We start from the raw sequence: 26,456 nt of genomic DNA, 5'->3' as shown, positions 1-26,456 counted from the left end.
CACCTGTTTCCTGCTTGTTAATAAATTTTAGCCCATAATTTAATTTGTCTTCATCAGTTTGTACATTAATGACATTACTGATGTTTAATACTAATATTGATTTATATAAGGTGTTTATCCTATTGTTTCATAGCTTACTGAAATGCAAGCTGAAAGTAGTTATTACAGCCCTCAGAAAGTAAAATCCAAAGAAGTTATATGCTGGGAACAAGAAGGAACCACAGTTGAGGTAATTTTCTATTGATGGGGGATTTTTTTGATTGACTATAAATACTGTGCTAAATAGTTACTAATAAAATATTTTGAAATTATTTCATTATTGATTGTTCATATTCTGCTATATTGGATGAGTTTATTTTAATAATCATGTAGATAGAAATTGTCTATTTCTAGTGCTGTAGTGATCAGACTCTAATCCCTTCCAAGTGCACTGTTTGATTAACTTGCTATTTATTAAAGCTCTAAATATATAAACCTGAACATATTTTGGTTCACTTTTCTCCATCTTTTCTACTTCTCATGGAGTAGAACTCTTAAAAAGATCACTTCTGTTTTTCCTGTCTAGGTTCTTCTGAAAGGTGATGTTTTCTTTGACTGCCAAATAGGTTTTGTTGGTTGCCAAGCTATGTGCCTTAAAGGAATTATGGGAATTAAAGACTTTGAAGAGAACATGAATAGGAATGATGAAGTGAGTATACTGAAATATTAATTGACTTGCTGAATAAAAAATTCTGGTATGCTTTAGAATTATTATAGAATCATAGAACAGTTTGGGTTGGAAGGGACCTTTAGAGGTCATCTAGTCCAAGGCCCCTGCCAGTGAGCAGGGACATCTTCAACTAGATCAGGTTGCTCAGAGCCCTGTCCAATCTGACTTGGAGTGTTTCCAGGGATGGGGCATCTACCACCTCTCTGAGCAACATGTTCCAGTGTTTCACCACCGTCATGGTAAAAAACTTCTTCTATATATCTAGGACAAATCTACCCTCTTCTACTTTTAAAACCATTACCCCGTGTCCTGTTGCAACAGGCCATGCTAAAAATGACAGAATCACAGGTTGGAAGGGACCTCAGGGATCATCTAGTCCAACCTTTCTAGGAAGAGCGTAGTCTAGACAAGATGGCCTAGCACCCTGTCCAGCCGAATCTTAAAGGTGTCCAACGTGGCCGAGTCAACCACTTCCCTGGGGAGATTATTCCAATGGTTGACTGTCCTCAATGTGAAAACCTTTCCTCTGGTGTCCAATCAGAATCTCCCTAAGAGCAACATGTGTCCATTCCCCCTTGTCCTCTCCATGTGACTCCGTGTAAAAAAGGAACCTCCATCTTCTTTGTAGCTGCCCCTTAAGTTCTGGTACATGGTAATGAGATCCCCTCTAAGCCTCCTTTTCTCAAGGCTGAACAAACCCAGTTCTCCCAGCCTACCCTCATATGGCAGGCTTCCCAATCCTTTGATCATCTTGGTGGCCCTTCTCTGGACCCCTTCCAGCCTGTCCACATCCTTCTTGTATAGCAGGGACCAGAACTGTACACAGTACTCCAGGTGTGGCCTGACTAGCGCTGAGTAGAGTGGGGTAATGACTACTTTCTCTCTGCTGGAGATGCCCTTTTTGATGCAACCCAGCATCCTGTTGGCCTTCTTGGCCGCAGCAGCACACTGTTCGCTCACGTTGAGCTTTCTGTCCACCAGAACCGCCAGGTCCCTTTCCACAGAGCTGCTCTCCAGCCAGGTGGATCCCAGTCTGTGCTGCACTCCTGGATTTTGTTTTCCCAGGTGCATGACCTTACACTTCTCCTTGTTGAACTTCATAAGGTTCTTGCTGGCCCACTCCTCCAGCCTATCCAGATCTTCCTGCAGAGCAGCTCTCTCTTCGAGTGTCTACTTCCCCACGCAATTTGGTGTCATCCGCTAACTTCATCAGGCTACACTTGATGCCGATGTCCAGATCACTTATAAAGCTGTTGAATAACATTGGGCCCAATATTGATCCCTGGGGGACTCCACTTGTGACAGGTTGCCACTTTGAAAAAAGAGCTATTTACCACCACCCTTTGGGTGCGGCCTGTCAGCCAATTCCCCACCCACTGCACAGACCACTTGTCTAGGCCATAACGCATTAATTTCTCCAGGAGGAGACTGTGGGGGACCGTATCAAAGGCTTTGGAGAAGTCCAGGTAGACAATGTCCACTGCCCACCCCATGTCAACCAGGCAAGTCACTTTGTCATAGAAGGCCACCAGGTTTGTCAAGCATGATCTTCCTTTAGTGAAGCCATGTTGGCTTTTCCCAATCAAGTGCATCATTTGACTAGTGATGGCCCTCAGGAGGATTCGTTCCATAACTTTCCCAGGGATTGAAGTAAGGCTGATGGGCCTATAGTTACCTAGATCCTCCCTCAAGCCTTTCTTGTAGACTGGGGATACATTTGCCTTCCTCCAGTCCTCTGGGACATCCTCCATTCTCCATGACTTCTCAAAGATTATGGAGAGTGGCCTTGCAATGATGTCAGCCAGCTCTCTCCACACCCTCGGGTGGATGCTGTCAGGGCCCATTAATTTGTAGGGGTCAAGCTCCTGCAGTAATTCATGTACTAACTCTTCCTTCACTGATGGTGGGTCGGTGTTAGGATCAACTGTCAATTTCGTTCCCAAAGCCTGGGATCCAGCAGTGTCGGTAAAGACAGAGGTGAAGAAGGTGTTGAGGACCTCTGCCTCTTCAGCATTGTTGGTGATTGGCTCTCCTTTTCCATTTAACAGTGGGCCTATGTTTTCCTTCTTTTTCTGCTTGTTCTTGACATACCCGAAGAAACCTTTCTTACTTCTCTTGTTACTTTTCACTTCTACAGCCAGTTTCAATTCGAGTTGGGCTTTTGCTTCTCTAACTGCATCTCTGCACACTCTGGCAATGCCCTTGTAGCTCTCAACGGATAATCCTCCACTTCTCCATCTCTGGTATGCTTTCCTTCTGGATTTGAGTAGACCCAGGAGGTCATGGTTGAGCCAGGGGGGCCTCTTGCTCCGCTTACTTCCTTTTCCTTTGTATGGGATAAATTGGTTTTGTGCTTTCAATAGAGAGTTGTTGAAGAATTCACAGCACACACTAGCTCCTTTGTCTTCTATGAAGCATCCCATGGAATCCCTACCAACTGAGCCCTGAGTGAAGTTAGCTCTTCTACAATCCAGAACCCTTGTCTTGGAGCTGACCTTCAGCACACTCAGCAAGATCCCGAACTCCACAATATTGTGGTCACTGCAGCCAAGGCTATCACTAACCGAGATATTACAAAGCAGGCTTTCTTGGTTTGTGAATAGCAAGTCCAGCAGTGCCTCCTTCCTGGTTGGCACATCTAACATCTATATCAGGAAAGAGTCTTCTACACATTCCAGGAACTTGGTGGATGACGTGAGCTGCCATATTGTTCTTCCAGCAGATGTCTGGGTAGTTGGAGTCACCCATCAGGACCAGGTTCTGTTGGCCAGAAGCTTGCTTTAGTGCCCCAAATATCACTTCGTTGGCTTCGTCATCACGGTTAGAAGGTTGAGAGCAGATGCCCTCTGTGAGGTCCTGCTTGGAGATGACCCCTTTGACTTTAACCCAGAGGCATTTAATAGAGCGGTCACAATCACCATAGCTGACTTTGATACATTCAAGGTCTTCCTTAATGTAGAGTGCGACTCCTCCACCTCTTCTACCCTGCCTGTCTTTATGAAAGAGCCTATAACCATTGCGATCCCCAGTCATTTGAGTTGTCCCACCATGTTTCAGTTACTCCTATGATGTCATACCCTTCTGAGTGGGCACGGTGCTCCAGTTCCTCTTGTTTGTTACCTAGACTGTGTGCATTTGTATGCATACACTTGAGGTGATTACTCTTCTGTTTCACATCAAGGCAGACAGCTACAGAACATCTGTCACCACACTGCTTGGCCTGACCTACTCCTCCGTTGGATGTGCTGGTATGAGCATTTCTGCAATGGAGACCACCCTCCAAGTCCTTCAGTTTAAAGCCCCCCTCACCAAGTTAGACAGCCTACTGCTGAAGGTTCCTTTACCCCTTTTGGACAGGTCGATTCCATCCCTCCCTAGGATGTTGTAGTCATTGAAGAACACCCCTTGTCATAAAAGCCAAACCCCTCAGGGTGGCACCAGCCACATAGCCAGCAGTTGATATACATTATGTGCCTGTTTCTGGCTGCTCCCTTCCCTCGAACTGGCAAAATGGAAGAGAAGATGACTTGGGCGCCGATGTTTTTCACTTGTTCCCCCAGTGCTCGAAAGTCTTCCTTGATTTTTACCCAGGTTACGGATCTCAGTGTCATTCATGTCTACATGAAACAGTAGCAGTGCGTAGTAGTTCGTTCTCTTGATGAGTTGTGGCACCCTCGGCCATGTCTCGAACCTTGGTTCGTGGAATGCAGCATGCCTTTGAACTTTGAAGAACTTTGAAGAGAGAGTTCAAGATGGGGTGTGGGACATGTGGCATACAGAAACCCTGCTCCCCGGCATTGCTTTCGGGGACACAAATCCTTGTGATTGAGGCTGCAACTTGCGGACAGTGTGAGGCTGGTAGCAGCCCCCTGGCACGCTGGGTCTCGGGCTCTTAGAGTTGGGTTGCTTGGGAATGCAGCCCAAAGTGGGTAGTAAACTCCATCTAAGGTTAAATACTGGCACAAGACCGATAGCCCACAAGTACCATAAGGGAAAGCTGAAAAAAAGTTTGTCCCCATCTTTTTTATTAGCCCCCTTCAGGTACTGAAACGTTGCAATAAGGTCTCCCTGCAGCCTTCTCTTCTCCAGGCTGAACAACCCCAACTGTCTCAGCCTGACCTCACAGGAGAGGTGCTGCAGCCCTTGGATAATTTTTGTGACCCTCCTCTGGACCCGTTCCAACAGGTCCATGTCTTTCTTGTGCTGAGGGCTCCAGAGCTGGACGCAGCACTCCAGGTGGGGTCTCACCAGAGCAGAGCAGAGGGGCAGAATCACCTCTGTTGACCTCCTGGCCATGCTTCTTTTGATGCAGCCCAGGAGATGGATGCCCTTCTGGGCTGCAAGTGCACATTGTTGGCTCATGTCCAGCTTTTCATTCACCAGTACCCCCAAGTCCTTCTCCTCAGGGCTGCTCTCAATCCCTTCATTCCCCAGCCTGTATTGATATCGGGGGTTGCTCTGACCCAGGTGCAGGACCTTGCACTTGGCCCTGTTGAACCTCATGAGGTTCACGTGGGCTCACTTCTTGAGCTTGTCCAGCTTGCCTCTGGATAGCATCCTGTCATTCAGGTGTGTCAACCACACTGTTCAGGTTGATGTCATCTGCAAACTTGCTGAGGGTCTACTCCATCAATGACATAAACAATGAGATCAAGATATTAAACAGTACTGGTCCCAGTACAGACCCCTGAGGGACACTACTTGTCAGCGATCTCCATCTGGACGCGGAGTGTTTGAGCACTACCCTCTGGATGTGATCATCCAACCAATTCCTAGTCCATCCATCAAATCCATATATCTCCAATTCAGATAGAAGGATGTTGTGGCAGACTGTGTTAAAGGCCTTACAGATGTCCAGACAGATGATATCTATAGCTATTCCCTTGTCCACTGATGTAGTCACTCCATCATAGAAGGCCAATGTAGTAATTAAAATACTTGATTGCAAGAATTTAGAAAGGCTGCTGTTACTGATTGTGATTTAAGATTTTTTAATGTCACTGGAATATAGAACTCAATGTCTATTCCTTACTCTTTGAAAGACAAATATGAAAGAGTGAGAAGCTGCAAAACATAAGACTTTCGTTTTTTTTACAACCCTACTACCCCTCATCATTCTGTGTGTCTGCATACTTCGATCATGTGTAGCAAATTAAAACAGTTGAAACTTTGAAAGTACTTAAACCAACAGAAGATTGGAAGGGAAGAAATGTGAATACTGTACGCTAAAGATAATAGAAGTGTAGTTCAAATATTCAGTGAGTGTTTTGCCTCATTTTTCAAGAAGTTTGAGAGCAATATCAAGTGAAGGAGTAAAACAGTATTAATTTCTATATTTTAAATAGAAGCAAAACTTGAATTGCTTAATAAGACAAAATCAGGTACCCATATGAACTACTCTTAAAATATGTAATGAAGTGGTACATTAAGATTCTAAATTCAATAATGAGGATTTTTAGCAGAACTCTGGTTTGAATAGTGCCCTAAACTACTGGAGAACAGGAATTATTATCTGTGTATAAATAAAAACAAGTAATGCAGCCAACAACAGACCTGTTAACTTGATGTTAGTGCTCTCTGCAGTCTTAGTATTTTAAGGAGAAAAATAAAGAATGTGGAAAGAAATATAAAGTGACTGTGTATTAATGTCAAGTATCTTATTTGGAAAATTATCATATACCGTACTGTAGTAGGTAGGATGGGACAGGTTCTTATACTTCCCATGCGAGAGCAGAATGGCTTGGCATCCATTTCAAGCATTTGTATACGAATGCATGAAACACAGAAAACAATCAAGAAGAATTAGGTATCCATACCCAGCTCTAGAGTATGACTTTATTGGGATAATGGAAGTGGGGTGGGACACATTACATGATTGGTGTGCTGCAGTCAATACACATAGGCTTTTCCAGAAAGACAGGCTGGGGAGGCAAGCGTGAGCCAACTGTAAGAGGTGCTGTGCTGGCCTTGTTAGATACAGGGAAGATGTGGTTGGGGATGTAGGGCTGGACAGCAGCCTTCTCTGCAGTAATTATGAGATTGTGAGGTATAAAATCATGAGAGAATTGATTTTTTGGGTTGGAGTGGGTGGGTGGGCAAATGAGTTTCTTGTAGGTTAGTTGAGAAGGGGCATTTGGGTTTTTGTTCTCTTTCATTTTTTCTGCCACCCTCTAGGAAAACATCTACTTTTGTGAGAGTGGTGGTGATGTTGATAGTGCCTCACCTGTTCTCTTTAAGTACTGCTCTAGTTGAAACTGTGCCTTTCATAAAGGTTCCAGCTTTGTTGTGATTGATTTTTTTTTCAACCATCTATTCTCAGTCTCACATAAATAACCTTCTTGAAAGAAGTCCTGATGCAAGAGTTTTGTTAATTAATTGTTTATTATGTAAATTAAATTAATTACTCCAAGTAATTAAAAAGAAGCATAGAGGGTTTGGGATATGGAGAAAACATGTGAAAATCTAGATGAATAAAGAAGAATGATAAGGTAGCAAGCAGGTCAAACACTGAAATAACTGCTTACTGTGAAGAGGATAGGTAAAGCATCTGAAAGGCATTGGTCAGTCAGAGAAATGAAGCATCTAGTGACAAGATTGTGTATGGTTAACAGGATGGTCCAGAATTTGGAGTAACAATGAGCTGAGGTTATTTTCTGTTAAAATGAAATTAATATGTTCTCTATCATGGGTTGCATAATATTCTCTAGCTCAGGCCATTTTTATTAATTTGAAAATGGGGAGGGGAGTGGACAAACTTCAGCGTTACTCAAAGTTATTTTAGCTGTCTTATCTTCATTCATTATGAAATAAGCTCTTGAAGGATGCTATCATGTCATTTTAGTGTTATGCAGAATTGCCACTGCTCTGTTAACTTGACTGTATTTTTTTTTCTCCCTTGCCTTATTGTTTTTTTTCTGCTACGTCATGAAGGAGGCTTACTTCTTTAATTGCGGAGAAAATTTGAGTGCAAAAGGAATGACATACCTTACGAATTCACTGTTTGATTACAGAAGTCCAGAAAATAATAGTATTCGGGCAGAATTTATTTTGGATGCAGCTCATCATAAGGTCAGACAAGTATATGGGTTTTTTTAGAAAAAAATTCTAATGCTCTCTGATAGATTTCTAATGACTATTTAGGTCTGTGTGCTGTTAGAGGATTGATTTTCATTACCTTGTCATGTTTAACTGAATCTTTGGAGATCACAAAAACATAAGTTAACCTGGTTGCTTAAAGAGTTAAAAAAAAAAAAGGTCCAAAAGAAACCTCAAATTCCCCTCCTGTCTCAAAATCTCAATTAATGCCATAGTTTCCAAAAACACTAACTAGAGAACACCTGCAGAGAAAAACAGAGGTATGAGGGAATGCTAGCAAAAGGTCGAGCTTTACCAGCACATACATCTTTAAATCCAACCAGTAAGTAGTTCATGGTCTTCAAACTAAGTGCTCTCTTGGAAACCAGACCTTGGGCAGTGTTAATTTTATTGTGTGGTGTATTTGTCTATTTAGAGGAAGTGTTACTAATTCTGCCTTTGGTAGAGATAAATTTTCAGTCACCAATAGACTCTGGTGTAAATTGTGCAGTAAAACTTTATTCCCTGATTGTCTGCAATTATTAAAGACTGGATGTGATGACCAAGATGGTCCCCTCCAGGTGTGTTCATGTGTGGAGTTCTATGGTCTGTTATTGTACAGGTAAGCCACTTACAATTTTGAATATATCTAAATTCTTTTAAATTTAAATTTTGCAATTTACATCTCTTTAGTACTACTGATGAAGAAGTGTAACCCTGAAGAATCCCATAAAAATTGAAATTAATTAGTGAAATCACAAGTACTTATAGATATTCAAACGTTTCCTATTTGTTAAAGCTTTAGTCTTTCCTTGGCCTGTCTTCAATGCTTTTATGATCTGCCTATTTTTTGGCAAGAGGGGAGGCAAACCTGCTGTGTAATAATGGATTATATTATGTATAAATCCCAATGACGGCCTAAAGTCTTAGTAAGTTTCGTACTGTTTAAAGATAAAACTACAATATCCCTTAAATAAAAGAGCCAGAATGAATGAGCTCCAGTTTTCACTGTATTCAATTAAGCAGATCTATTGGATGCAGGAGGTCAAGTGAAGAATATTTACTCCATTAGAGGTACTAATTAACTAGATGTTATTGATTAATTGATCAGCGTGTCCACTGGAATTATGGATGTGCCTTTGTGTGGCCTCAAATAGAAGTTACATTACCTATCGGAAAGGTGAATTCTTTGGGATAACCTCTGTCCTTTGTTTTGATAAGCCTTTCCGTGTGTTGATGCACAATCCAAACATGAATATATCTCTCTCATACAGCCTATCAGTTGGTAATCTCAAGATTCTTTCCTTATATGACGTTTTCTTTGTTTGCTTTGCTTTGTTGGTAGGAGACATACACAGAGATAGCTGGAATGCAGAGGTTTGGGGCTTTCTACATGGATTACTTGTACACAATGGAAAGCACCAGTGGCAAAGGTACCTTTTTTCCTTTGTTTACCCTGTTAAATAATAGAAACAAAGACTTCTCATGCACAGCTGGTCCTTGACCAACTGTCCTCTAACTTACCTTAGGTCCATCGTTTTAAAACGGCTTCATCTTCATTGATATGTTTGAGACTTAGCTGTTTTGGTTAGGTGTTGATGGTGTTCTTCCTTCCCCCCACCCCCCCACCCCCCACTCCCCCTGTAAGCAATCACAACACCTTTTACAGTCAGTTGCTAAACTGAAAATAGTTCTCTTGTAGCAGTGGTGAAGTTCATAAAGTATGATGCCTTTTTTTTTTTTTTTAAAGTTGTTGTCATTATTGACTTTGTGGGGGGAGTGGGGTGGTGGAAATCTTTTGAGAAACCCTGGTTGAAGAATGAAGTTGATCATCTACTTGGTGCAGAAGATGAAAAGGGCTATCAATCTTCAGTGGAGAAAAATGCAAGGATGTGAGTGTGGAGAATTATTCTTTTAATGTATATATCTGAACAACTTTGTGAGCAAATACTAGTCTAAACCATGCACACATAAATATTGGCTAATTATAAGTAATTTTTGAGGTTCCTATCAATTATTTTCTAAATCTGAGACAATACAGTGAATTCAGTGCAGTAAGTATCTCTACTTTTGTGAGTGTCATAAAAGCCAGGACAAAAGGGTTAATGTATCAGTGAGTAATGCATATATATTTTTATGCAGATATTCTTATAATGAATTACGATGTGATTTTCCTCTACCCCTGGGAAGATTGTCATCTACAGCTGCTGCTCCACAATTTTATTGCCTAAATAAAGCTTTCTTCCCCACCTGTGTATTTATTATCACGAACATGATTTCGGTAGACATCTGTTGGGAACTTCTTGCTATTTTGTGACTGAAGATTTATCTGTCCTTGCTACCTAATCCAACTGATCTGGGTTTTCTTGCATGTTTTTGTCTCTACGTAAGAAAAGTCTCAACTTGTATGTTTTTCTTTTCTGGAATTGTTGGATATTATAAAAGGAGTAGGAAAGAAAAACTTCCAGTTTGGTTAGAGGATGGATCATGCAAAGCTTATGAAAAGAAATAAATGATGCTATTGCCTTTGATAGTGGAGGGATACACTAGGTAATTTAACAGTTTTTTCCTGGCCCTGAGGCCTCCCTCTCTGTACCGTGAGTGTGATGTGAAGCTGAGAAAATGTACATTAAGTCAAGCTTCTACTGCAGTCTACTTCTGGTTTTAATGAAGAAATAACTGTATAATTGCATGCAGAACTTCTGTGCAGAGAAGTTGAAGACCTAGGATAAGCCTTATCTCCTTTTTGAATTTTGGTATAAAAATTTGAATATGCACAGATTATTTGATTATGGGAGAAAATTGATTTTGTGGAGTTTCTCTGAATGCGCAAAGAATTTAATGACATATCTTTTTCTGAGTGTAACTAAACCCTTTCAGAAATTGCTGAGCAAAACCACTTCTTCCCACTCCCCCCCACCCCAAGGCCGGGTTACTGGTATTTTCTGACTTCCTTCCCTCTCTTCAGCTTTTCTTCTTTTTCTTTCAGTTTTTCTCAGGGCGTTGGCTTTTATTCCCTGCATCAGTCACCAGGAAAATACATCAAAAATGTAGCTGGGCTTCTGATCGAGCCTTGCTGAGTGGTTGTTTTGTTTTGTTTTGTTTTTTAGTACCTGACTACATAAAAGAATACAGTAATTAATTTTTTAATTAATGCTTTAAGTTGTTGTTACAACTCTAGAATCAAGAACTTAAAACCTTGAATTTTCAAATAGTTTTGTTCCTCAGAAAAACAAATGCGACATTTTCTGCTAGTTATTGTCTAGCTAATTTTCTGTTTTATGAGTGAAGTATGTAACTTTTAAATAGAATTTGAATAAATATGTGTAAATTATTTCATTTGAAATGAAGGTAAAAATACCTCAAGATTTTGAAAACAATAGAAATCTTGCTACGTTTTTAATATATGATGTTTATATGAAAGTACTTATGTAAAACTTTACATTTTTTACTATTTCTTGTTTTCACATTGTTACCTATGTTTTTAGTTACAGTCACTGCGCACCACCTTCCCCTAAAAAACCTAAGCTAACTTCATTTATAGGAGGGAGTTGCTGTGATTGTAAGATTTTTATCTGTCAAGGCAATTTTGGTTTGACACCTTCTTTGCCCCTTTAACCTTTCCCGAAGCATACGATTACTGATTAAACCAGAAGTGCCTCATGGATAACATTAACCTCAGGAGTTTCAGTTGTCACTTACAGAAGTGCATTAATCACTTCTAGTATTTTGAATGAAAACTAGATAGATAGTCATGCACAGTAGTCTCAAATTCTGCCTATCCTTCCCTTCTAACTTTATTTTTCCAAATTTTGTTTTGTATTTCAGGACAAAACTGTAGTTTTCCTGAAACATTGTGTAGCCTGTCAGTTCCCTGATCATTGATTTGCATGACCTACAGACTTAATGGGGTGTACTTTTGAAGTTACTTGGTATTTATATTGTCTATTTTGGTGGCGAGTTTATTATGCATCACTCTCATTTTAGGATATTTTTTGTCAGAATTAGACATATGGTTTGCAGAGAACTGAATACTCAGTGAGCAGAAATTATTTACCTTCATGGCTCTGCAAAGTTTCAAAAGTATCCTGTGATCACCTACTTCTGTAGCACCAATAGGTTTTCTATCATATTCTTTTTGCACTTGGTTAGAATTAAATGGAATTATTCCAGAAAGTAATTTGTATAAATGTTGTCACTTCAGTATATTATTTATATACTGAATATATATATTGAAATATATATCTACAAATACAAATGAGTTTGTTTTTTTCTCTTTGAACAGGTAGGATGTTATTCATTCTAAAGGCTTTTGTCTTTGATATTTTTTTTATGTGAGGTTATGGTTTTTTTTACACTTAATAGTGTTAATCTGAACTGGATACTGTGTAGAATTGGAAGGACAAAAGTGCATGTTAACTGCCCATTAAATAAAGCATACCCTGACATCAGGCAGTATTGCTGGCTTTTTAAAGAAAAACAAGTATTTTTCAGGATTTATTAAAAAGGTTGTAACTTCAGTTCTGTCGGAAGATTTGAATAGATTTTAAGAGGTAGTATCTTTCTGTCACATTCCCCCCTCCTCTCGCCACCCCCCCACCCCCCCCACCCCCCTTTGTTTCGCTTCTCCGAAGTGGTAAACAAATGCCAAGGGAAGCAGAGGTGGTAAAGTGCTCTCACCATCGACTTCTGTTGGGCTTTTTTACGGACAGTTACTTTTTCTGCTGAGTATATGGGAATGAAAGGCCTGCAGAGTGTTAGGCCAACTTTGTGTCAAATTCAGCATAGTCTCAGTGTATTCGGAGACCTTTTCCTTACCAGTGCTTAGAAGCAAGAACATTTTATAGAATATGATTTAAATAAGGGAAAAAAAAAACCCCTATCCATCCCTCCTTTTCCCTGAAGCTTGCTTCCCCTGTTAAAAAGACTGTTTTGAGGGAGGGAAAAGGGAGTGTTCCCCTGGGGGATGAAAGATGACTAGGTTCCTCTCAGGCAACCAGAAATAAAATGTGCTTTCTTCCACTTGGTTTAAAAATAAGATTTGCCTTGAAGTTGTGGAGCATACCATGCCAGGCTGCTTAACCACAAAGCCTCAGCTACTCAGAATTTGACAGAACCTACATCTCTCTGACAAAGTGGGTAGGTCAACCGTCTGCAGCAGCTGCAGCTCCCACTGCCCAGCCTGACGAGCTGAGCTTGTCTTGCGATTTATGTTACTATGGACAGATTGTGTCAGCGAGGAAGATGGTAAAACAAGAATTTTGAGTTGTCAGATTTTTCCTGTGGTTTTGGGCTGTACTTCTCTATGGGTCTGTTTAGTTTGTTACTGTAACAAAAAGCAGGAGGTTATTAGATTTATACCAGGAAATAGGTTGATTTGCATACGGGTAGATGGGTGAAGAAAGGAAGGGATGGGACCCATCTTGCATTGAGTTAGGTGTACAAGATCCATATTGGATAAAAGCTGTGAAATCACTTTAAAAATATTACTGTTGAGAATGATCATCATGGAAGAAGTCAGTCCACCACTCACACAGACTTTGGTTTCTGAGGCATGACTTGATTGTGAGTAAAGGAAAACACATCAAATGGACAGCGCTGCAACTGAAGATCTGTTAAATTGTGGAAACCAGGGTGAAATTGATGGCAATGGCTGTGCCTTTCCTGGCTTTCTTACTTGTCATAGCTTTGACCAGGTGGATTTTGTATTGCTGTGCTAAGGAGTAGGTGCTATCCAGATTCACTGAATGAATTGTCATCCTCCAATTTTATCTCAGAACTTTTTCATTTTTATAGGATAAGTGGTCTCAGAATCCATTTAATCTTGATGCTTATTTTGTCAAGGCTGTTCATTTGTATAATGGTTTGCAAGACTTTTAATGTTCAGTGCTTGTATCAAAGCAATGAAGACACTGTCAAAGTGATAATTTCTTAGAGGAAAAAAAAGAGTGAAATTCTGCAAAGTATGTATGTTAGAGGCGTGAGGGTACTTTTTTACAAGTCATATGTAACAAGAGAGCTTAGGCTTCTGAAATTTTGTAGTTTAACTGAAGAATTTCTGTGAATTATGTTTAGAGAAATGTAGCCATACTGTTTGATAATTGATGAGTAGCCTGTATGCAGTGAATGTGTGATTTTGGTCTACATCATTACCTTACATCTATATCAGAAAAACGATAACTGTACTTTAATTGATACACTAGTTGCCATTTTGAGCACAAAGGTTGTAGGTATTTTGGAAGCAGAGACTGAACCACCCTTTTATCTCTGTGGCGGTCCTTCTAAAAATGATCTGAGATGTAATGATTAAAGAAGTTTTCATTCTCATTGCCCATGCTTTACCTTCTCAGCGAGTGGAAGGAAGGGTCAGTCTGGTTTATGACAATACAAGTGAGTGTGATTCTCATCGCTGTTCTAGCCCGTATACCAACACCTATCATTTCAAGGGCCCCTATCTGTAGTTCCTTTGCAGCACGCCTTTTCCTTGATTGTTTGGGATGGATATCTTTGTGACAAACTGTAGAAAGTTTTGAACAGCACAGCTGTCACCAGCATGTGGGATTAAGTTTCTACAGAAGTTTAAAGATAGTTTGAACACCTTCAAGGAGTCCCAAGCTTGAGAGATACAAAGCTAATGGAAGGGTTCCTAAGATGTGCTGTGCTTGAAAGCAAAGCAGAATCTTGCTGTTTGCCCTTCATTAGACAGGAATAATGTTTGTTTAAACATATAAACTAGTCACAGTATATTTGTGTACAATTTCAATTGTTATATTTTCTCTATATTAGTAAGTCTGTGAATACAGAATTTGAAACAAAAGTGGCTGATGGATATAATGAAATTGTTTAATTGTTTGGTGTAATTTGTTATTTATAAAATTTCTTGTAGTTTCTGGGAATCAGCAAGACCTTTCTTCAGTAAAGAGTGAAGATTTTGGAAATGTTCAGGAGATGTCAACAAAAAGCCTCATTGTGGGCCCACTCACTCTTCGACTGGATAGCAGTGCGGTGCACCGGATAATGAAAATGATAGTTTGTGCTCTGGATCATGAATATGAGCCATACAGCAGAACTAAGCCAGGTTTGCTCCTGTTGCATATACGCAAATGTACAGAATTAAACCAGACCAAATTCAGTGCTCTTGAAGGTGCAACTTCCAAGTAGTTAAACTCCAAATCTGTCAGGGGATTTCATGAGTTCAAAGAACAAAATTTAAAATAAAGATAAAATTAATTGCAATATTCCCATCAGTGTTGGATAAATCTCAGAGAGAATTTCAGGCACATCAAAGGCTGTTTGTTTCAATCACAAGCCTCTTGAGTAAGGAGGGCTTTTTTCATTGACAACTCTAGCTTAATTTTGGAGTCTTAGAGAAGAAAGTCTCCCTCTTGGTGTGTATTTCTTTCTTTGAAAGATTAGTTACACAGCATAAAAATGCATGGAAACAAGCTATGGGCAAACTGTTAAGATGAGTTTCTGAGAAAGAGCTATGCAGATTTCAAAGTCAGGAAAGTCCAGTTACAATTGCGTTTAGCCTTAGGTTGAACCAGTGTGGAATGAAATTATTAACTATGAAGGGGAGGGAGGAGAACACGTTCTGTTTTTTGCTAGTCCCTAACCATTTCTGAAGTAGCAACTCTAGGGCATATTTTATATATTTTATTCAAACGTATGTAATCTTGATTTATTGTAGATACTATGGATGGAAATAGAAGTATGCCAAGCTCGGAAGAAATAGCATCATTGGAGGAGTACATTCCCACTCGACTTACAACGTTCACTGTTCTTAAGTGTACAATTATAATCCCTGTGGCAGAATTCAATTTACTAGACCACTTGATGCCCATAATCATGGGTGAGAAGGTATGTATATGCAGATATTTATTCAGTTCTTTATATCAGCATGTGCTGTTTCATACAAATTTTCTCACTGGGCTGTTATTCCATTGGCCAGACATATTACTGAGTTCCAAATGAATTTGGTGCCCACAAACCTTCCTTTCAGATACCTAAGATGAGGGGTGTGTGCGGTGACTAGCTAGACTTGTAAACTGAATGTGTCATGTACTGGTAGGAAAAAAGAGTTTGGAAGAAGAAAGATTTGAAATCATCAAGCAAATTAAAAAGAAGTAGCTCCGACTTGAAGTGTTTTATGGAAACTTTCTGATTGCAAGAGCACCTGTTACCATTTTGCCATGCAGGTCTTCCCAAACTTGGTCAAGTCTGTAACCCTGGTATACATAGCCTCAGTAGAGATTTCGTAGATGTTAAAAGCCAGCTAGCTCTGTGTGTACTAGTTCCAGCCAGGACACCAGCAGGACTTTGGCTGTTGAGTGTTTAACTGCTGAGTGACTATCTCAGAGAGCCAGAAATGAAATTTCCTAACAGCCTTAATTTGTTTTATCTTCTGGGTATATGTAGTGTAACTCCACATAAAGGATCCTGTACTGGTTTTATTCCTACAGGACTCCTTCCTCTGTGCAAAGCTGAGCTACTGTAAGGGTGAATCAGTGTTTTGTAGTGAAGACTTGTAGTAAGTTTACTTCTTGCTGCAGAGTCTGGAAGGTATTTTATGGATAAGGGAAGAAGAGGGGAAGAAGAGGGGAAAAGAAATCAGTTCTTTATTGAGTTCAATTTCTAGGAATTTTAATCTGAAATTAAACACTTCAATGTGTTTTTCACAAGTGGACACTAAATACATGTTAATTTTACTTGAGGACAAGCTTTTCTAGTTGGATGTATTTCTGGAAGCTCTCACTATCTGTGGTTCCCATTAAAGCAATGGGAGTTAGGCTTTTATTTGTCAAGTACTTTGCTATGCTAAACTTTAAAAATTGGCATTCAAACTGACTTCCAGAATTAGTGAATTAATTTTGTATCAGCCTTTCTTTTCAATGATAATTTCTCATCTAAAATGGAGGTGAAGTTGTATATTCTGAAGGTGTTGTGAAGGTAACCTTATAAGTATTTGTGAAGCATTTATATTTAAGAAAGGTGAAAACCATTTGAAAAAATTTATTACTTTTTTTTTTCCCCCGAAGATGGATTTGAGTATTGTTACACGATAGAATGCACAATGACATTAAATTATCTTTGTAACATAATAGATACTCGCTGACTAGGGGAGAAGTAACTTGTGGTGTATTTTCTCATAGAATGTGCTTATTTACAGCATGTTTATATAGTTTAAGATTGTATGTGTATGCACAAGAGGACAGAGTACGGGAAGTATTAATTTATGGTGTTTTCCACGGTGTGTTTGTATAATCATTTTTACTGATGAATTGAAATACACACAACATACACATTAATACCACTCAGATCACTAGTCTCCAGGCTGCAACATCTATAAAATTTCAAGCACATGCCATTTATGTGGTGCATGTGCTTAAGGAGTGTGTATCTTTTAAATTCAGACTGCTTATTTTTTCTGTTAAGGTGGCTGGAGCAAGTGGACTGGTGACAAACCTGTTACCTTGTGGTGTATTAGGATATATTCAGAAGGTTCCAATATTAGAAAATGGGACATTACCAGGTGCCTAATGGGAAGCATTATTTCCTTTCAGTCCAGAATAGCCCAATGGATTGTGGTGCTTTTCACCTTGTGGGCACGGGCAGGTGGTGGTTTTTTCCAGTGGGGGTACAGCCCCATATTTATTGTAGGTTTGAGGCAAACACATTGAACTCAAGTAAACTTTTGGTTATTTAATTTTTTTTTTCACTTGGAGTTTCAATTTACATTTCCTGAGTGAAGTCAAGCCTATTAAAAATAATAATTATTTTGACTCTTAGATTGACAGTCATACATACATCAGCTTTTTGTTTTGTTTTCATACAGGTTTAAAATTTTAGACTAAGAGTAATTTGGACTGGGAGAGGTCTCTGGAGGTGATCTCCAGGAGTCCAACGTGCTGCTCAAAGCAAGTCAAGTAGAGCAGGTTGCTCCAGGGGTTGTCTGGTCAAGTGTTGAATTAGCTCTAAGGGTGGAGATTCCATAGAAAGCTTTCCCATAGACCTGCTTGAAATTGCCTGTGTTTCGGCTTGTGTCTGTTGCCCCTCATCCCCTCACAGCACACCTTTGACAAGAGTCTGGCTCCCTCTTCTCTGTACCCTCCCAGTAGGTAGCTGTAGACAGCAGTAGGATCTCCTTTTGGATTTTTTCCAGACTGAATGACTCTAGTTGTCTCAGTCTCTCCTGAGAGAGAGCTCATGTGCTCCAACTCCCTAACCACTTTGGTAGCCCTCCAACAAACTTATTCTGGTATGTCCATGTCCTTCTTGTACTGGATACAGTACTTGATTTTAGTGGTTACTGTGAAAAATATATTTGGATGTGTAAAATGCAAATGTTTTCTTTGGAATGGCATAACTTTTTGCTGAGGTGTCTGGCATGACTGAATACATAATAATATATGACAGTGTAAAGGTGTAAAGGACAGCATGAGTTTAGTATGGTGATAGTGCTTTGGAGTGATAAAAGTGTAAGCAAATATTTTATAGACCAAAATACTTTGACTTTGCATATTCTTGTAGTGGGCTGACCCTGGCCAGCTGCCAGATGTTCACCCAGTCATTCTCTCACTTACCTTCCTCAGCAGGACAGGAGGGAGGGAATAAGATGGGTCGAGATAAAGAGGAGGAGATCGCTTACCAATTACCATTACGAGCAAAACAGACTCGACTTGGGGAAAATTAATTTAATTTATACAATTAAAATACATTTGGATAGTGAGAAACAAAGACAAGAATCAAAATAACACCTTTCCCCCATGGCCCCTTTTTCCCAGGCTCAACTTCACTCCTTCATTCCCTGACTCTTCTACCTCCCACCCTGCAACACAGGGGGATGGGGAATGGGGGTTTGCGGTCAGCCTCTTAACAGATCATCTCTGCTGCTCTGTCTTCCTCACACTTTTCCCCTGCTCCAGCGTGAGTCCTTCCCACAGTCCTTGAGGAAAAATCTGCTCCAGTGTGGACTCTCCACAAGGCTGCAGTGTCCTTCAGGGCATATGGACCTGCTCCAGTGTGGGCTCTCCACAAGGCTGCAGTGTCCTTCAGGGCATATGCGCCTGCTCCGGTGTGGGGTCCTCCATGGGCTGCAGTGTGGATATCTGCTCTGGTGTGATCTCTTCCATAGGCTGCAGAGAAAGACTTGCTCCACCTGGTCTCCTCCATGGGCTGCAGGGGAACATCTACTCCGACGCCTGCAGCACCACCTCCTCCCCCTCCTCCTTCTTCTCTGACTTTGCTGTTAGTATTGCTGTTTCTCACTTCCCCCCCTCATTCTTCTCAACCAGTGTGGCATTTTTGCTCTTTCTTAAGTAAGTTTCCACAGAGGTGTCATCAGCTTGGCCGACGGGCTCAGCTGTGTCCCGCAGTGGGGCCGTTGCAGCACTGGCTGGAACTGTGTCCAGCATGGGGCAGCCCTTGTTCTCCCCTCACAGGGACTGCCCCTGCAGCCCCTGCTGCCAGCACCTGGGCCACCAACACCTAAGACAATTATGGATAAAAAGTTCATACATGAATTTTAAAGTTTGAATAAATACTTTTGAAAATATGAGGATTCATATTATGATGGCCATAAGGCCATGGTGTCTGTAAAGTTTGTTACATGTAGATTTGCTTGTTCACGGGGGAGGTAGGAATATGTAAATATGGTAGATAATACATCTGTAATGTAATAATTGCATGTTTTTCCCCCACTTCCCCTAGAACTTAAGTGGACCATTAAACGCTGCAAGCTTCCAGCCCCTGCGGCCTTTACCTTCCGTCCGAATTTTAGTGGATAAGGTTAACCTGGAGCACTCGGTGCCGATGTATGCTGAGCAACTGGTGCACATGGTCAGCAGCCTCAGCCAGCCATCTGACAACCTGCTTCATTACTGTTACTCACACTGCTATCTGAAGGTAAAAGAAGGCTTGAGATCTGTTTCTTACTGCAGTGCACTGAGAAAAAGCTAATATAAGTGTAGATAATCCTAAGTGTTAGCAGGTTTCCTGGGAGAAAGTTTTCAGCTTATCTAAAAGGACATAGAGTAAACATGTTTCACAGAATGTTATTGTTTGGGACTGCTGCTTCTGACCTGAGCCAAACGTTTCATAATATGAACAGAGAACTTCACAAGGAAACTACAGACTGAAGCCCCAAAGTCTTTGTGGCAATATTGAGTTAAAATAATTTGGAAAGAAACCTTTCCCCTCTTCTAGGATAATGCTTATAGAATATATAGATCCCAGTGAATTACACTTAGAAACTTGATGGGATGTTATGAGAAAAAACCATCACTTCTTAGTATTATTGATAGAGCAAAACCATGATAGTGAAGGTATGCAATCAAAAACGGTTGCCAAAAAATTTTATTTTGTTCATTATAAGAGGAGAAACCTCTGAATATTCTCGATTAAAGATCTGTTATGTGAGAGGAGTTCTTATTGCTGGGGGGACATTTTAGAAGCTACTGAAAAAATGCTTTGAAATTATTCAGTTGCCATCTGCTGAGACTTTAGTAGAATGAAAAATTGAAATCTCAAGCGGAGTTTTAAAACAGGCCTTCCAACCTTTTAGGATGTGCTCAGGCATTTTGAAAACTTTCAGTGCTATTAAAATGTAAATATTTACTACTACTCCTGGTAATTTTGCAGAATTTTTCCAGTTATCCATTCAATTCTGTGCCAATATCTTAGTAGAGATTAAAACAATTGTATTCTTACTATCTGCATAAAACAAACTCCTTCCCAGAATTGCATGGCAAGCTTTAGGTTTTATGGTTGACATGCTTCCCTTCTGTTGCATTTAAAGTGATTGGGATGACAATATTGTAAGTCATCTGTATGTTTTTTTCAGTTTGAGGGGATTTTTTTCTGTTCAAAAATTTTTAGCAGCTGTTTGATCAGTGTTTGCAAAATGTGGACTTCAATTTTGAGTTTCGTAGGGTTTATTTGCTAGCTTTAATATAGGCCAAAGTGTTTTGTTCTTAGGTGAATGGTGGTACACAGCATGTTAAAAACTCAACTCTACAACCATTTTTTTCTGTTTTGAACAGGGAAAAGTCATAAATAATAGTTGTGATGAACCTTTCTTTAGATGCTGTTATTAAGAAAAAAAGTTTTGAAGGGAAGCCTCTCATTTTCTTAAATACAACTTTTCTAGGCCAATGTTACTGTAATTACAAGAAGTGATTTTATTTATCTTATATGAAAGGCAATGTGCAATCTGTGAATTTAAAGGACGTAGAATAATGTATTTTGGTTGATAAATTATAGTGCAGTTTTTTTTTTAAATTCAGCGAGTAGTTAACACTTGCTTTGAGTGAAGAAAATATTTTTACATACATTCCTATTGGATCTTATTTTCAGTAGATTTTTCTAGTTATATTTGTGTTTGGGGCAAAAGGAATTATTTATAAATAATACACAGTTTATTTTGTATTTTTTGAGTATATTTAAAAATGTGTTTATTACGTTATGAAAGTAGCTTGAAAGTGATCTAATTGCGATAGTATACCCTTTGACCAACTTAATTTGTTTCAGATATTTGGTTTTCAAGCAGCACTGACTTCTTTGGACAGCAAAGGACTGTACTGCTTCCCCGTTCCAGTTATCCCCTCATTCAGTACTGCTCTTTATGGCAAGCTGATCAAGTTTCCCAAATATTGGTGAGCATTAACCATGTACAGTGTATTTAAGTAGTGTACTCAACTACTTTTGCATTTCTAATGATTGATTAAAAAATGTCAAGCTCCATATATATCCCTAAATTCTGTCTTTTCTATCATATTCTGCTATTAAGTCTGTTATAATTAATAGATTTGTTTGTAAGGATAAGTCTTCGTAAACATTTTAGACCCTTGGTTGGTTGAGAGAGGAGGCTGTGCAAGCCCTGTAGTAAATGGCTTTCTTGTAGACCTTGTAGAATTCTGTGAACCAGTTTCCATTTTTCCCTGAGTGGGTACAAAAGCTGAAGTTATATACTGATGGCAAGCTTGATGTGTCTATCTGAACAGGTCAGCTCTTTCTGTCTTAAACTCAACCAAATAAAAAGATGGGGGGGAAAACCCCCAAAACACCTCAAACCCACAAATAGTCTACTAGACACTTATTTCTGTTACTAATTACATTTGGAGGTGTTTTAACATTGTGATCAGGTATTAAGCTGCTTGTTGTAGTTCAGGTTTTTAAATGCAAATTCTTTTGTTCTGTGCTTTATTATAAAATGAGGTCTATAATGTTTTTTTTTAACTTCCATGTCCTGGAATTTCAGTATTTAAATTTAGCTGTACAGGTAAATCTTGTGATCATAAATGTCAGTGTGTAATAATTGTTATTAATAAATTGTATTTATAAAAACTATTTTCAAGAAAACGTGTTTTAGCTATACTTTGGATAGGACATTAGTTTTCTTTATCCCTCATTTTGAGTAGTAGCTGTCTGTACTACTACTTTATGACTAAATCCATACAAAGAATCTTACATAAAGGGACAAGATAACAGGAAAACAGGTTAATGTGTTCGATACTTTGGCTTCAAACTGTGTGTTGTGTTGGTGACTTCTAACAGCCATTTGTGAAAGTTCAATGGATTATTAAAAAAAAAGACTGTGTTCATAATGCTACAAAGAGAATATATTAGTTTTTCTCTCACAAGCTGTGGTATCATGTTAAATATATGAGGCTTTTAGCATAATCAGCACACCACCAGGTGGTAGCAGCCTAATTGACTTCCTCATATTTTCCATGAATAGTTTACAAAAGTACTAACCTCTTTAAATGAATTGCTGTTCTGTTGCAGCATTTTGCTAAAAAATAATCAGTATTACCAGGATAACCTATAATCAGCACTAATCAGAGTACTTCAGCCCTCTGGTAGGATTGACAGCCTTTCCTGACATGACCTGACATTTAACACTAAGTTCTGGTTAGTGATCCTTGTTAGTATACTGTGGAAATAAATTAGTGTTTAATGGTAAACTTAAATTTACCTAGTACATTATAGAACCTATTGTTAGTTGTGCAAAACAAACAATTACTTTAGAGATGAAAAATAGATTAAAAAACCCTGTTATCTGACAAGTTCCTGGTATTCAAGTGTTAGTGCTTTCTCCTGAGTACACTTACGCTGTCTTTTGTGTGTGCATGTGCTCAGTGCACTCAGTCTCTTGCTCACTCATGCTTAGTTTCTCGTGCTTTTCCACATGCACTCTTGCATGCTTGCCATCATGCTCTATCTCATGTGTGCATGGTCTCGTGCTCGCTTTCTCTCATGCATTCTCTGCTTCTCTCTCATGCTTTATATCTTACTCACTTTCTCTCTCTCTTTTTAAAAATCCATTGTATTATGATGCGTGCCCAGATGGAAAACAGAGTATGGTAGGCTAATAACATAGAAAAATAAAAATGAGCAGCAGTTTTGTGGAGTGGAGGCAGGGGAATGGTCCTGTGTTAAAATAGCAAATCATCTATCAGCATTTATTACTAGAACTTATGAGACCAACACTTATTGTGGTCTACTGTATTTTAAAATAATTTTAATAGGCTTCTTGTTTTGTGATATTGTATCTTTCTAAATCTTACTTATTTATTAACAGTGTGAAATAATTATATAAAATTAACTTATTCCAACAATTTATCTAAACTAAGCAACACCAATTTGCGGGTAATAAAGTAGAAAAACAAATGAGTACAGCAGCAGCCTGGTTAAATGAAGTGTAGTTTGAAGTGAATAAAACTCCAGATGAAACGCATCAAATAGCACTTGAACTAAATCGAAATCAGCATGAGGACTGAGAGCTTCATTGAAGTCACGCAGTGAGTGAGAATTAGTCTGGTAGGATAACCTGGTAATGTCATTAAACTTAAATTCAGTCCTCCCCCCGCAAATTATACCACCTGCTTTATTTGGATTTTTAGATTTCACATTCCAGAGTTTCTTAAAGTACACACATCTGATGCTACATGTGTTCTATTTCTTCGTAGAAAATATATACCACAGACCCATACCTTTTAAAAACAAAGACATTTTATGAACTGTTATGGAATCCCTCAGGTAGTATGTTTTGAGTTAGCGGTGAAAATCTCAACTTTATTTCTGACATAAATCAGTAGAATAGCTTTCTTTTCCAGTTTCAATATAATAATCTCAAAAAGTATATGGTGCATAAATATTGTAGGAATATTTATTTTTTAGAACTAGTTGATAAACATTGGTAGCACGTTTTAACAGACAAAATTTCAGCAACATCAGCCCAGTAAATTTCAGTAAATAACCATATATGTTACAGGAGTGCTGGTTTTACCTACTAGATTGATGTCTCTTTTAATTTTAGGTAATACACTTTCTTCTTACAAAAGAAATGTGCTCAAGCTCACTGGTTAACTACGTTTTGGACATCTTTTAAGTTGTATAGCTAATCTTTTTTTATAATAAAGTAAAAACATCTGGTCTTTTGTTTTTGTCAAGCATAACAAGATGCAAAATACAATGTTAATGTCAATATTTTACAACCACTTTATGTAGTGTTGCATGCCAGATTGTAAAGCAGCTTTCAAAGCTTTCAGGAGGATGTCTAAAAACAACCGAGAATTAGTAGAATATGGTCAAAAGCCTGGAATGAATGACAAGAATGTTTATTGCCAGACAGAAATCTTCAGAGGAATTAGCTGATTTCTTTTTTCTTTATTTTGGGTACATTGTCTGCGGTAATAGGTGAGGTAATTAAGTGTAAGACACTTTAGTGTTTTAATTCTCTATCACACAGTATTGCTTTTTTGTGCTTCTGGAGAATATTAAAGTAACATTAAAGAACATAGATTCTGAATAGCCTTCCTTTATTTTTCTGCTGTTTGGACTGGTAGTGAAGTATGTCGTCATCATGTTTTGCGCTAGGGATTGGTCCATTTGTGTGTGTTACTTTATTGCTTTTTTTCTTTTCTTGACCCATCGTCTCTAAACCCCTTCCCTATGGCAAGTGTTCCAGACTCTCGTTTTCCTTTATCAGGTCTATGGGAAGGTTCTCACTTACTGTCTCCCCCTGTGACAGCTTTTGAGACTCTAAACACTGATGGAATAAGGCTATAAATGGGGATGATGTGATCTATCCCTGTGTCCTTTCTGTTCAGCTTCTTGGTCCAGTAGTCTATTTTCAAGGGGTCTGTTTCCATGAAATGAGTCTCTCATTTTCAGACCAGAGCAATAGCTGCTGGTTTGCTGTCTGCAAGGAAGCACCAGTACAGAGTTGACAAATAGATGGTCATGTTTAATTTGAGTATGTGAATGAGCCTTTTATGAACAAATTGAGGACCTGCTGGGTAGAACAGTATCCAGGATTTAATGGTCTGCACTTCAATTATTTGAGAGTACAGAGCAGTTCATCGATTGTTCTTGAGTTGTTACTCTGTCAGAACTAAAATCTGGAATAGAAACTTGCAAGTAGATCTAGATAATTACTGGTTAAAAAATATTTGAGAGATTAAATGGTTATAATTTTTGCAAAGATTCTTTCTTTTGAGTTGTTTTCTGCAGATACTGTCTTAGGAAGGAAATTTCAGCCTAAACAGGGGCAGTGTGTTAGTCTTAGTCAAGCAGCTTCTGATCAGGGACAATATGAGATTTGATTTGTGTGGGCATTGTCCTTTCAGGCACTCTTTTTTTTCTTTTTTTCTTCTTCAAAGAGCGATCCATTATTGACAAAAGCTGACAAAGGTTTAAAATTTGCTCTGCTGTTAGAGGAGGTCACATGTAATATATGCTGGGCATCCCAGCTGCCCAGAGATATGATGGCACTTTTCACTTGGGAAAGCTGTGGACTACAGTCCTGACATAGTTATTTTATTAATATGTGCTCTCACAGTACTGGAAGATCACTACAGAAGTCTAGATGCAGATTCTCACATGGAATACATATGTGCAGTTTCTGTAGGCTTTGTTTTTATGAAACCTTAAGAACATATTATATAATATAGCTGTTCGTAATATTTCAACACAGATTTAACTGTGAAGGTAAATATTTACTATGTCTCTAGAATCTGTTACATTTATGTTAAATTGGTGCCTTAGGTCGTAACCTCCTTTTGGCTAACTATTACACAAGGATGTTGAGAAACATAGTTTGCCAGTGATCTGAACATCAGCATTTTGTAGGTTTCTTGACCTGAATTCCTAGCTTTTTTTTTGACTTTGTCACTGTGTAGTTGCCAAGTGGTTGCTTTGTGCACATAATTTAGTTTAACTCTTATTAATTAATAACTTTAATATTTACATTACAAAAACTGAGGATTCTAAAGACCTTGTGTTATTACTGTTTAGATTTCTGCCTAAACCTTTGTTACTGTAAGGGTGTTAGTATTTTTATACAGCTTTACTTCCATTTTCTTCCATCATATATCCTTTACAAGGCAAACATCCCTCTCAATCAAAACCATGTAGTGGTATGTAATACAACTGTATTCTTATTGACAAAATTCATCATTAGACCCCTTACACAATCCACTAAGGTCATTATAAGCTCCTGTATGAGTTGTGAAGTGTACCTGCTCATCTCCTTTATGGGTCATCTTAAAAATCCTGTGTGCATTTAATGGTGTCACAATGAATTGACTGGAGTGAGAGCAATTCATGTTGATCCACAAGCAGTGTGGTACATGAAGATCTGGCTTCTTGCAGAGTAAGAAGTTCTTTAGCA

General features: G+C 38.9%; 1 protein-coding gene across 5 annotated transcripts in view; it reads left to right on the top strand.

The window, feature by feature from the left end:
- The window catches only part of VPS13B (vacuolar protein sorting 13 homolog B), a 485,884-nt gene that overhangs the window by 75,025 nt on the left and 384,403 nt on the right, over window positions 1–26,456 (top strand). For all 5 annotated transcript variants that reach the window (XM_064442323.1, XM_064442322.1, XM_064442320.1 and 2 more), the window contains exons 9-16: window positions 134–229; window positions 566–688; window positions 7,640–7,777; window positions 9,129–9,216; window positions 14,670–14,861; window positions 15,474–15,643; window positions 19,493–19,687; window positions 21,311–21,435. In XM_064442323.1, coding sequence (XP_064298393.1) covers window positions 134–229; window positions 566–688; window positions 7,640–7,777; window positions 9,129–9,216; window positions 14,670–14,861; window positions 15,474–15,643; window positions 19,493–19,687; window positions 21,311–21,435 — 1,127 coding nt within the window. The remainder of the gene's footprint in view (window positions 1–133; window positions 230–565; window positions 689–7,639; window positions 7,778–9,128; window positions 9,217–14,669; window positions 14,862–15,473; window positions 15,644–19,492; window positions 19,688–21,310; window positions 21,436–26,456) is intronic.

This window comes from Phalacrocorax carbo, chromosome 2 (genome assembly GCF_963921805.1).
Source record: "Phalacrocorax carbo chromosome 2, bPhaCar2.1, whole genome shotgun sequence".
Classification (NCBI taxonomy): Eukaryota; Metazoa; Chordata; class Aves; order Suliformes; family Phalacrocoracidae; genus Phalacrocorax; species Phalacrocorax carbo.
This window is presented reverse-complemented; position numbering and strand designations above follow the sequence as displayed.